Source organism: Chanos chanos, chromosome 2, assembly GCF_902362185.1.
Source record: "Chanos chanos chromosome 2, fChaCha1.1, whole genome shotgun sequence".
Lineage (NCBI taxonomy): Eukaryota > Metazoa > Chordata > Actinopteri > Gonorynchiformes > Chanidae > Chanos > Chanos chanos.
The window spans coordinates 15928986-15941910 of record NC_044496.1 but is presented as its reverse complement, the minus strand read 5'-3'; the positions used below and the strand labels follow the sequence as shown (position 1 = coordinate 15941910).

Sequence of the window (12925 nt, the reverse complement as noted above, 5' to 3'; positions counted from 1 at the left end):
TCCAAAACCTAGTACAACTTAACCTCACAGATCTTATATCTGAGATATTTATTCAAATATATCTTTAAAGAAGTTTTTAAATCATATACTTACAGAGCGATATTATGTGTGCGTGCGAGTGTGTGTGTGTGTGTGTGTTTGTATGTTTGTGTGTGTGAGTGTGTACGTGTGTGTGTGTGTGTGTTTGCAACCGTGACATTAATGTTTAGTTCATCTCAAAAGTTACAACTGGGAACTTGTCCTAGTCAGTAGGAGAACTTACAACAATAAGCTATTTGTTTATATGGCAAATTGCATTGGTCAATGGTAATGAAAAAGGAGAAAAAGTGCTACATGTTGTGGACATGAGCACGCGATTATCCTATGGTTGTGCAAAACCCCATGTAAAGAAAGTAAGATCTCTTAACTGTACAGTACAGATTACACTTAGGATAGTGGAGCTACATGAAAGCATATCATTAGCTGTGAATAATTGGTTAGAGAATGGTAAAATGAGTGTGAACAAAACCAGGAGAATTTTCAGCAGAGACAGTGATTCCTTTCACTTCCTTCTTCTTATCACTTTTTGCCCTACACAGGAGAAAGACAAAGAAAGGGGTCGTGATAAAGACAAAGAGGCTAAGGAGAGGGACAAGAAGAGCATAAATGGACACCTTTTCAGTTCTGTTAACTCACCTCATCCTGCTGTATGCTATCAGTGCAGCAAAACTCTCAACACTAAAGAGGCTGTCGTGTGCTCTGGTGAGAAACTGCTGCTCGATTATTCTTTTTAAGTAATTGTTTACATGGGACTACATATAACCTATTTTATCATATTCCCAGCTTCATTAAAATGTGGCATTTGTGGCATTAAAACATAAAACTGTTACAGAGACTGTGTTGTGTCTGTAGTCTTACAAACATGTCACTCATTTCACAAGAGAGTGACACGGCTCAAAAAGGGAACAGTTTCTGGTAAAACACTGTTTTACTTCCCCTTAAACATAACACAGTAGAGCAATATCTTGACATTTTGAAAGTGATAGGATTTTTTTTATTTACTTACCTGTGAACTGATTTCATTCAAAAGTTCACTTGCTGTCTGTATATATGGTTTTCTGCTCATCCTATCTGAAAAACTCCTTTCATCAGATGGCGTGCACAGAAAATCCATATCATGGTTCTGTACTCCTACAGCTTGTGGGTTTTAGTCTGGACTTTTGGTTTTGGTGGAGTTTCCTGGCTAGCACTGGGAGAATTCCATTAGTGTCACTGGCGGTTGTTCAACAGCCAAAAGAGTCAAAAGACAGCGTGATTAAAAAGAAAAAAGTCCCAGGAATTAAACCTGGATTTTTTTTTTTTTTGTACTCTTTATGAAAATCATAGTCAGAACGGCATGACTTGAGAAGGCTCTATAGGCACAAAGGTCAGCTAAGGTTTTTGACGGAAAATTCTTTCTTCGTTTCAGACTGCAGTATGTACGTTCACAAGAGCTGTAGAGAAAATGTTCCTGTTTGTGCCAAGAGTGAAATTAAGGTGGGAGTTACTCTTTGCCTACTGTATCATTTTAAAGAGATTCTTTAAAATTACTGTCTGAACTCATCCGAGATGGTCGTGTTTTGCATTTTTCTTTAGCATGTGCTGTGTTCATTTTTGTCTTCTTTTTATAGACGTGGCATAAGCAGCAGTATGTTCTACCGGAATCAGCGGCCATGCCTTCTGTCACTCTGAGGGCAAAATGTATGTTAGTTTCCATATTCTTTTATGAAGTGAAATGCACTTTTTTGTAGTTCAAACAGAGCCTACAACATGATTAAATGTTCCCCTTGACATTGAGTATATCTGTGTTAAGCTGCCATGCTACGGGAGAGACCCAGGTCAGCAATCTATCCACCTGATGAGCACTCAATGGTTGCAGCACCCAGGAGACACACAAGCATTATGCCCTTTCATACTAGCAACCTCTCCAAAAGCATCTCTATCAGCAACATCGCAATGTGAGTCTCAAATGCTAGCACCACTGGTCCACTCCCAAAATGTTACTCAGTCTTTGGCATTGTTACAATTTGAACGTCTTTGTGATCCTCTGCTGTTCTCTTGCTCTCTTCCCTTTCATCTCCACATGTAGGCCCATGTTAGAAGATATTCCTCTGAGGAGCCCAAAGCATCTGTCCCACTCCACTGACTCTCTGCAGAAGTCCAACAAGGTCAATGAGTCGACAGAGTCACTGATAGATGAAGGTGCGGTGCCTGCTGGTTTCTCATTTATTGCATTTGATATGCTCTGTGTGCAATGGTAGGACAAGCATAGAACTACAGTTTTACTCTGAATTCAGTTTCACTCTGAGTTCTATTCATTTAGTTAATTAGAATACACATAGGCGAAGGCAATGTCATTGTGTGTTTTTGTTTTTGCTTGAGCGTATACATTTGTACTTGTTGACTTGGGCTTTGTCTTTATTAGGAACTGAGTTACTTGACAGCCAGCTGATGGGAGAATTCGAGGCTGATGCCAAAGATCTGGAGGCTGATTCCTGGAGTTTTACTATGGATCAGAAATACCTGAAGCAACTGACAAAAGATGATATTCAAAGACAAGATATCATTTATGGTGAGACTATAGGAATCGTATACCTGTGTTTTCCTCTTCCCGACAATATACTTACTCTCTAGAGGTGTCTAGGATCCCTGGATGTTGAAGTAAAATACGGGCACTCTGAGGACTAAAGATAATTCACATGATGTATGAAGGGACAAAGAGAAAATGAAACAGAACGATACTCAAGGCAATTGCTGACAGTGGTTTAATTACGCAAAAGGCACATGACACTGATAAATATTACAGTAGACAAATGAATCTGTCCTGTTAATGCATTTGTTGAGTGGTTCGTAGAACATACTAAACAGCATGTCCAATTGATTGACTTATCCGTTACATGATTGAAATATACTGTATGCAGGAAAAAAAGAACAAAAGAGACAGAGAGAGCAAGACAGAGAGGTGTGAAAAAATCTGTATATGTATGAGAATGAGCTCATTATGTTTGTGTGTGTGTGTGTGTGTGTGTGTGCGTGCGTGTGTGTGTGTGTGTGTGTGTGCACATACGTATGAACCATCTGTATGTGAACTGGATTGGAATTGGGTTATGGCTAATCTTTGCGCAACTAATTGAAACAGTACAATAATCTAGCATTAGAAATGCTCCAGTCCTGTCAAAATGAATGCATTTTAAACCCGGGGGCCGGCACACTGCCTTATTCCCAACCCTGATTAGCAGACGTTGAAATCAAATAGACTACAATAAGAATTGTGATTGTGGTGGGGTTTAGCCTCTGCTACTAAACTACTATTCTAGTAAATCTTACTACAATAGGTGTTTCCTCCTCAGTGCCCTCAGCTGAGACAGGCCTCCTGTTCCATATCTTGATTAAAGTACCTTGTGTTTCTGGGTTTCCAGAGGTGATCCAGACTGAGATGCACCATGTCCGTACTTTGAAGATCATGGCAGATGTCTACAGTAAGGGCATGCTGAAAGAGGTGCATTTGGAGGCCCAAACGGTGGAACGCATTTTCCCTGCCTTGGATGATCTTCTGGAGCTGCACACACACTTCTTAATCTGCCTCCTAGAGAGAAAGAAAGAAGCCAAGCAGGAAGGAGTGGACACTGGCTTTGTCATTCCTAAGATTGGAGATATCCTCATAAACCAGGTGAGCAGATAATGCACTGAGGAATTACGATAACCCTTAGTTGAATTCCTCATTCCGCGGCACACACAACTATTGGTGCTGGTCTGTAATTCAGTTATAAACATATAGGTCAACTTATGAAAGCTTGCACTGAACATATAGTTCAGTTATGTAATGGCTTTGTATTTAATAACTTCATAAGATGCATTAACTGTAATGACTGAGGCATGTCATGAATGTAATGAAAATACAATTAAAAATAGAGTTTTCAGTTTTGGATTTGTGTGGCTGCATTCCTGAGCTCATCTGCATGTCGGTCATCTGGTCTTTCTGTTGTAAGCACATACAGTGACTGATTTCTGATTGATTTCTTTCAGTTCTCTGGGTCCAATGCTGAGAGCATGAAGAAAGTGTATGGCAAATTTTGTAGTCGTCACAACGAAGCAGTTAACCTCTATAAAGAGCTGCATGCCCGGGACAAACGCTTCCAGTCCTTTATCAGGGTAACCAAGGACTCAGCCATTCTCTTCAGACATGTCCTTACTCCTCTGTCGGCAGTCAGGAAGCCTAGTTTTAAGAAGATAGATAGTATATTCTGGTCTTGCACACACTGGACCTTTTTACTAACCCTTAATTGTCTTTCAGAAAAAGATGAGTAGCAGCATTGTCCGGAGGTTGGGTGTTCCTGAATGTATATTACTGGTGACTCAGCGGATTACAAAATACCCAGTGCTTCTGCAAAGGATCCTCCAGCACACCAGAGGTGAGACTGTGCACTGTGGGCTACACTATGAAACCCCTTTTTACTGCTGACTACTGTCTGCTCTAAAGTCCTGGGCCTCAGCCAGGAACTGCTGCCAGATCACTAGGACTCAGCTCCTAGCTGCCCCACCCATCTGTGTTTAAAGGCCTTGTGGTGTAGTAAATAGACATATCCCATGACAGGTCTTATGGCACCCATATGAGGACTGTGTAAACATTACATTCCTGTTAGGAAACCACTTCCAAGAGCTGTTTTCTTCATGTCTAATTTAAATGAGAAAGTGACCAAAAAGCTCATTTTCCCTTTGTCCCATATTCAGCCCTCTCTCCCCAGCTTGTTAATCTGTATGTGTGTGTGTGTATATGATGTGACGTGTGTGTGTGTGTGTATGATGTTTTTTTGCAGAGAATGAGGAGGATTATGAGGAGCTGACTAAGGCCTTGCAGCTGGTGAAAGAAGTCATCGCTGTGGTGGATGATAAGGTGAACGAACATGAGAAAAAAAGACGGCTGAAGGAGATCTACAACCGCACAGACAGCAGGTCCATCACGCGCATGAAGAATGGCCAGATGTTTGCACGAGAGGACTTGTTGCGTGGCAAGAAACTGCTGCATGATGGCTCACTGCAGCTGAAAAATGCTGCCGGCAGACTAAAGGGTAAAAGCACTATTCTCACATCTCTCTCCTTCCTCTCTCCTTTCGCCCCTAGTCGTTTGCCCTTTTGGCCTTGAATTTAATGGTGTTATATTATGTGTTTCCTCTCCCAGATGTCCAAGGGCTGCTGCTCTCTGATGTGTTTGTGTTCCTTCAAGAGAAAGACCAGAAATATGTGTTTGCCTCCCTGGTATGTGAATGATTGTTTCCACAGTCTTTTTCAAAAAAGGTTCTCTCACTTTAACTGTCCTATCTTGGTGCTGCAGTTCATATCAACCAGCAAACTGCTACTGTAAAATCAACCAGATATTGCCACAATATAATTTACGCAGTCAGGTCATGATGTTGTTGATGTTGCTATTAATAAACGAGCAGCAGTTGACTTATGTGGTTCTTGGCACAGTGAAATCTCTATTAGTTGATTTCTCTTGAATAAAACATTTTAGGTCATTACATTGTTTAAACTTAATCTGGTAAATTAAAAATGTATTTTCTTTAGACAAGAGAACTTATTATAGGAAGATTTGTTTTTATTTTCCATTATTAAATGATTTATTCTCCAAACCAGTAAGAAGGATCAAAGGAAGTTATGACTTAGCAACACTAATGGACATGAACCAGTGTGTACTGCGTATAAGGACTTATAACTTAGAAACATCCATAGGTCCTTATGCACTCTCTCTCTCTCTCTCTCCCTCTCTCCCCCACACACACACACACACACACACTCGCTCGCTTGCTCACACTCTCTCCCTCCTCCCCTTCTGTAGGACCAGCGTGCCACTGTCATTTCCCTTCAGAAGCTCATTGTGCGTGAGGTGGCCAACGAGGAGCGAGGTCTGTTCCTCATCACAGCAGGGATTGAGAAGCCAGAGATGGTGGAGGTGTACGCCAGCTCCAAAGAGGAGCGCAACACCTGGATGCAGCTAATTCAGGATGCCATGCACTCAATGTAAGTCTCGGCAATTCTGCATCGCTAGATCAGACCTCTAGCCTCTTACTGTGGATCTGAGGATTATGCCAAACTACAGAAATAAAGATAAACAGCGATTCATCCATTCCCAGACAGGCTAATCTGGCTGAATTAGAATGAGGTGTTAGTTAGTAGCAGGGGGAGCTGAGGATAAATCTCTGGAGAGAAAAGGATATGTCTAAACTAAAGGACTGCTTTCACAGAGGGAAGGATGATGATGAAGGGATCCCCAGTGAGACAGAGGATGACAAGAGGCTGCTGGAGACCAAAGCCAAGGAGATGAGAGGTGAGGTCACTGTCTCTGTCTGTGTGTTCCCTTTGTGTCCACGACCTTCTGCATTTCAAAGTATTTGATTATTTAGACCATGGAAAAAAAATGTTTGATGAAATACCACTAACATTAAAATGATAATATTCCAAAATACGAGAATAACCCCTCCCATCTTTTCAGATATGCTTCAGAGAAAGGACGACCAGATCGTAGCTCTGCTACAAGAGAAGATGAAACTCTTTCGTGATATGTGTGACTTTAGCACTCCTGAAGACAACAGTTCTCCCATCAAGATGCTTTTTAGGGCCGGCAATGATAAAGTGCCCAAAGGAGAACCTATCATGAAAGAGGCTCTAAAAGAGGGTGAGTGGTGCTTACAGACAAGAACCACAAGAAACGTGTTACTGGTCTTGATTATCGACTTTCTTATTTTCATATCGAAAAAAGCAATAACGTGATGTAATTCCTAAAAAAATGCTTATTTTTGAATGGATTACCCTGTAGACTTATAACTCACTTACCGTAATGTGATTAGTGACGTGTGGCGCATGTCATGTTGTGTTTGTGCGGACTGCAGTGGAGATGTTGCAGACGCTGGTTAATGGCAGTCTGGGAGGAGCTGTAGGCCAGCAGGTGGTTAGTGCTCAGGAAAGTGTGGGCTATGTGGGGCCAGTGTGTCTGCCACGCAGGGCTGAGACATTTGGAGGCTTCGACAGTCACCAGATGAACATTTCCAAAAGTAAGTACGAGCTCCTCCCTGGTTTTTCGCTGACCTTCCTGACACACCTCCGATGTTCCTCAAAACAGTGCAGTTTAATATTTACTGTTTTCATTGTGGCTCTTTATTAACTAAAAAATACATATCATGAACTCAACACAGTGGAGATACAATGATTTCATTTGAGCATGTGAAATATAACTGTGGTGACACACAGTACTCTCAGCAGCGCTCACGGATTAAGTGTTTATTGCAGACGGAGAGAAAGAGGAGGGGGAAGACACAGGCGATCTGAGGAGGACAGAATCAGACAGTGTCCTGAAGAAGGTAAGGATGGCTCCTCTTACTGTATGACAGCAGGATTCTCATTTGAATAACATGGATTGAATTGCTCATCAGAAGCGCTGTGCGGCTCAGGATTTCCGTGCCTGTTCATAAACATTGTACCCAAAAGCAGTTTGGTTGGGTAACTGACAAATTTTCTATTTAGTTTTCCTGTCAGAGCACCATGGCTAATGGGAGTCATTAGTTCTGTGAGGACTCAATAGAGGGAGGAAAATGAATAAGCCTCCATTAGGAGCGTCTGCATCTTTCTTGGCAGGGCATAGCGCTCCTAGCTCTCTAATGCACGTAATGAGTGCCTCTGAGCTGGTGCTTGCTGTGGGACTCAGCTGATTAAAGCCACTCTACTCAACTCAGTCATGCCTCAGCTCTGCTTGTTCTCCACAGGGGGGAAATGCCAACCTGCTGCTGCTGTTCAAGAGGAACAGTGAGGTAAGACTTCTCACAGAGGCTCTGCACAAATCATCTCAGCTCTTGTGTCCCTCATAGCACATTTCAGTGTGCGTTACAGTTATCCTGCTGTTTGAGAGAAAGCTCTTTTCAGTTTCATCATTTACAGACCTTACTCAACTATGAATAGTATTCCCTCCCAATTACCAGCAAATTAGACAAAAATTGGAAGAGCAGGTCAAATTTATTCTTGATAATATATTTTGGGAAATGGATGTATTTGTATTAAACTGTTTACTAGATAAATGAGTCTGAAATTGTATTATTCCTCAGTGCTCCCCACTGTGTGTGTGTAAAATGCAACCAGTAGGGCTCATATTTGGTTTTAAAAAACAAATTAGTGACAAACCTCTTCTCCATTACAGCAGGTCCTACACAGTGTCACAAACCTTCATAACCTCCTGACTTCACTACAGGTTTGTCTCTCTCTTTCTCTTTCTCTCTCTCTCTCTCTCTCTCTCTCTCTCAACATCCTAGTGTAACTGAATAGCTGAATGAAAATCAGTGTATCAGGTTTATGTTTTGAGCAGTAGAATTCTCTGCCTAAGCGTGTGTGTGTGCGTCTGTGTGTATGCACAGGCAGTGGTGGTGCAGCAAGACACTTTCATTGAAGACCAGCGGCAGGCTCTGAATGAGCGGCCAGCATCTCGGTCCAGACCCAGCTCTCTAATTGAGCAGGAGAAACAGCGGAGCCTGGAGCGCCACAGACAGGAGTTGGCCTCTCTGCAGCGCCAGCAGGCTGCACACGCTGAGGAGAAGAAACGAAGGGAGCGTGAGTGGGATGCACGGGAGCAACAGTTGACTGACAGGGAGGTGTTGCTCCACGTGCAGGAGGAGGAGATGCTGCGTAAGCGCAAAGAGCTGGATTTTGCACAGAAGGAGCTGCAAGGTCGAAAAGAAGACTACCAGAAAGATCTGGAGAGGCTGAGGGATGCCCAAAGAAGACTGGACAGAGACAGGGAGCAGGTCCAGAGGGAACTGGAGAGGATAGAGCAAATGAGGCAAACGGATGTGAGACCCCAATGCATTGTCCATTACTCATATGAACAGACAGTTTATCTAAACCTGACTTTTCTTGTGTTTCTTATGTTACTGTGAACATTGTTTGCACCAGCTCACAATTTTTCATATTAAGTTAATCATTTTCAGATTTACTATTGTTCAGTGTTGGTTTCATTACTCAAGAAAATGTTGAACAATAATAAAAACATGCTCTAACTAGCATGAAATTATATCATCAGTATCTCTGCACCAAGTTGTAGAGTATAGCTGTGGTTACAATTTGGATACAACAGACCTTCAGACTCCTTTTGATTATAAGACATGTGCTGTTTTTTTTTTCTGCAGCAGAAAAGGATGAACAGAACACCCTCCAGCACGTCAGAGGACTCTCTGCAGATGCTAAGCAGCAGTTCACTGGACAGAGAACCTGGTGAGAGTGATCTTTCCAACGCAGACAGAAAGAATTCACTGTCCAGGATGGACTCCAAGCACAAGGTCAAGACCATGAACCCTTTCACGTTCAGTCACAAAGCCCAGACTAGCGAAGCCCAAAACCAGCTTCCTAACAGGCTTTTACAGTTAGCCAAGACTAAGGAGAAAAAAGAAAAGAAGAAGAAGAAGAACAAGACACAGCAGTCTCAGGAAGCAGGTAGTGATTGCCTTTTTCTCGATAACGTGGACAAGAGTTCACATTAAGCACATGACACAGGAATCACATGAGTTCTCATTAAATGCAATATCACATTCAGAATTTGAATCCTCACTTTCAGTTCTATTATGAATGAAGTTGTCCTACTATAACTTCTGCTCTTTCTGTAGAGTCCCATCTGCTGCCACTGACAGAACCTCCAACGGATGGAGAAATTTTCTTCTGCTGAGTTTCTCTGCTGACTGTCAGTCACCTCGCTCATGCTGTTTTCACCAGCTGAATGTAAAGTCAAGCAGACTGCCAGCCAAAGTGCCCTCAAAACCCTTAGCATGCCATGGACCCCCAATGGAAGTCAAGTTCCTTTGGAACCTACTCCTTATCCATAAGTGAGGTTTAAATACTAAACATGCTGCATTTTTGTGATGCTTACTTACCGGAAATACTTGTTCATAGAGGAAGAGTAAAAGTAGCGTTATTGTTATTGTTGAAAGTACCGTTGTTGTTGTTTTTGACATATATATGTGGACAAAATCATTTCCATCAACATTATGGTTTATACAGCAGTAACATAAATCTGAACCCACATGAGCTGCAGGAAAATGCTTTTCTGTTGCAGGCCTACAGTGTGAAAACAGCACTAACTAGTGCTCAGTATTTCTCCACTGTTCCCTTTTACAACTCAGCTGCTTATGAATTCATTTATAACTGATCTGTTTTCCTACAAAGATTCATTGAACTGCTGATGGCTGATAGGCAAATGTCAAAATTATTTTAGGAACGAACAAGGCTAAAAATTATACATGGTAATTTAACTTCTTTGAGATGTGGTGAATCCAGCTAGCTTTGACATGTCCTGTTTTGACATTTAAGCTATTGTCTTATGTCTTTCACTACTACTGGCAAATGTCTTTCACTCATTTATTATACAATTTGATTATATCTGGACCAGCAGTCAGAATTGTTAAGTCTCAAGAGGACATAAGGGAAACAAAGACAGGGGAAAAAAGGAAAAAAAAAAAAGATTTTAAAGTAAGTTTATATATTTCACTTTCATGTATATAATATGGATGACTCTCTATTTTTCACCTCAAAGCAATGCCATGCTACAGAGCACTTTAAACAAAAGGTTTGTTGTCCTGAAATGGCAATCAGTTTACTCATTTTTAATCCAAAGATCATCTATTTTGGAAAAAGAACAAACAAAATTTTGGGTAACAGCTGCTTTAGAACTACCCTTCTAATATTTCACTGACTAGTTTAAGTTTCTGAACTTGGGGTACTTATCATTTCTTTATCAAAAACTGCTGAAAAATATGTAAGTTCTTAAACTTGATTACTTTTAGCAGAAGGGCTAAAACTGTAAATATTGAATGAATCCATAGACCTCTGGATTATTTTATAGTACCTGCAGGACAGGTATGATATCTGCACAGAAAAGCCAAGAATGCACAGTGTACTGTAAAACCTACAGAGGATCAATATTAGGCTTTGTCTTTGTTTTGAAACTTTTTTTCACATTATCCTTATTTAATATTTTTTTTTGTTCTCTACTCAGATAGTGGCCGTTGACTCAGCCTTTGTAAATGTGTGCCCAGTTGTTGTGATTCATGGTGAAATTTGTGCTTGCTTTAAGATGCATATTTCACCAGCGATTGTTACATTTTATTTATTCTCTCATTCAGCAGAATTTTTGCTTCAGTAGTACAAACCCTTATAGTGTTTAAATTCTGTGTTAATTCTTTTCTTCAGGTAGTGCAGATATATTGTAACAATGTTCATTCCCTAGAGGGCAGCAGAGATTTTAATATTTTCCATGCAACCCCAAGGTGTTGGTTTGGGTTCTGTATTTCTTTCTTTTTTTTCACTGTATTTGAACTTGATTCAGATAATTGACATCAGAGAGTATATGTAAAAAGATAGAAATATATAATATGTCAATGCATGCCACTAAGACATTGCACTCCTGATTCTTCAAACTGAGAAAAGGGAATTACATATTGCTTACGTTTGAAACAATTGAAAATAATTTCACTATGGCCTTATGAAATTCAGGATTTATGAGCTGTCTGTAGTCCCACCAAACATCTCACTCTCAGAGACATACCTTTTTCATCAGGAACAAGCAGGGAAAACTCAATCAAGCAGTATGCTGCTGAATTGATATATTTACTAAAAATCATTTTGGAAAGTGTTTCGCCTTAAACTAATGGCAGAATGCACTAGAACATAACCCAGCATCTTCTCAGGAGGATGGAGGAAAAGTCTGATTCCTCTGGTATAAATTCAAAAGATTATTGTACTAAAGGTACATCTTTTGTTTTCTTGCTTGGTTGCATTAAGAAAGTCATAGTGTTTTATGTAAATATTATCGTGTAAAAATTTAAATGTAAAAGTATGAAATATTAACTTGTTTAAATTGTGATCAATTCCAATATTTTGTAAGAATGCTTTATTTATCTTAAGTCCACTCATGTGGAGGTATAAAATGTAATGTTTTCAACACAATAAAAATTGTAAAAACATGATGCTCTTTGGTCAGTCCTTTGAGCAATGCTAATAAGTTTTCATTTAGTTTGTTGCTGACTGCTGGTTATGGTAAACAGGTCATAATTTATGAATGTGTTATATAATTATATGTCATGTCTTTTGGCAAACACGATTCAAAATTGTTTTTTTCTCTCCCTTTTGAGATGGAAATGGTTCATTTGTGGGCATGGAAATTGTATGTGTATGAAATAATGGTTTAGTTTTGTTAGTTGCTTTAGAGAGAGAGTCTATGTTTAATCCAAAAATCACTTTACAGTCTCTATCATGTGGCACATCTAGAGAGGTCACCAAGTCCTACTTTGCAACCTTGACTGAGATTCCTAACTAGCTATTGGTAGCTAGTCCAATTCCAATCTTGTCCAATTCTTATACCTACAGTAGCACCTAGTTTAACTACATTTCATGCCTTTTGCCCATCTCCAACAGGTCAGAGGGTTCTTTATAAGCATAAGTGGTCTAAAGACAAGAGGGATACACATTGAGCAAAATACAGCTTTCAGATAAGCCTCTGTCTTAATATTCAGTATTCAAAAAAATATTCAACAAAGTACATTCAGTATACTTTCTAACGGCATTTTCTAGTATTCTCATGTCACAGCTACATGCTCCAAAAGAACAGTCTGGGTCTACTACACTTGCAGTGTAACCTGTTGCTAAAGAGAATAACAAATAATAATCTAGCAATCCAGATAAAGAGAGAGGAGGCTATTAATTGAGAAATCTGTGTTATTGAATGGAGTACAGGTTGAGAGAAAGATTTAAGCAAACCTTTCTGATGCAAGTTTTAGCCTTACATTGCCTCTTGATGGTGCTCTTGTGTATACTGGCTTGTGTAATCATTACACTATGTTCTGGACATCTGATGATTTACTGCAGAAATACAGTGACA

At 40.2% G+C, this 12925-nt stretch overlaps 1 protein-coding gene across 2 annotated transcripts in view; it reads left to right on the top strand.

Annotated features, from left to right (window-relative positions):
• The window catches only part of LOC115805432 (A-kinase anchoring protein 13), a 41212-nt gene extending 29200 nt beyond the window's left edge, over positions 1 to 12012 (top strand). Inside the window, exons 17-37 of one of the 2 annotated variants that reach the window (XM_030766012.1) lie at positions 579 to 741; positions 1448 to 1515; positions 1650 to 1719; positions 1832 to 1976; positions 2108 to 2220; positions 2444 to 2590; positions 3438 to 3688; positions 4045 to 4170; positions 4313 to 4430; positions 4836 to 5087; positions 5198 to 5274; positions 5855 to 6036; positions 6261 to 6343; positions 6509 to 6691; positions 6906 to 7067; positions 7303 to 7373; positions 7776 to 7820; positions 8207 to 8254; positions 8418 to 8849; positions 9186 to 9489; positions 9660 to 12012. In XM_030766012.1, the coding sequence (XP_030621872.1) occupies positions 579 to 741; positions 1448 to 1515; positions 1650 to 1719; positions 1832 to 1976; positions 2108 to 2220; positions 2444 to 2590; positions 3438 to 3688; positions 4045 to 4170; positions 4313 to 4430; positions 4836 to 5087; positions 5198 to 5274; positions 5855 to 6036; positions 6261 to 6343; positions 6509 to 6691; positions 6906 to 7067; positions 7303 to 7373; positions 7776 to 7820; positions 8207 to 8254; positions 8418 to 8849; positions 9186 to 9489; positions 9660 to 9718 (3099 nt within the window). In that variant the 3' untranslated portion in view covers positions 9719 to 12012. Of the gene's footprint in view, positions 1 to 578; positions 742 to 1447; positions 1516 to 1649; positions 1720 to 1831; positions 1977 to 2107; positions 2221 to 2443; positions 2591 to 3437; positions 3689 to 4044; positions 4171 to 4312; positions 4431 to 4835; positions 5088 to 5197; positions 5275 to 5854; positions 6037 to 6260; positions 6344 to 6508; positions 6692 to 6905; positions 7068 to 7302; positions 7374 to 7775; positions 7821 to 8203; positions 8255 to 8417; positions 8850 to 9185; positions 9490 to 9659 lie in introns of both variants that reach the window. The other variant, XM_030766011.1, reaches the window with a different exon arrangement.
• The last annotated feature ends 913 nt before the right edge of the window (positions 12013 to 12925 follow it).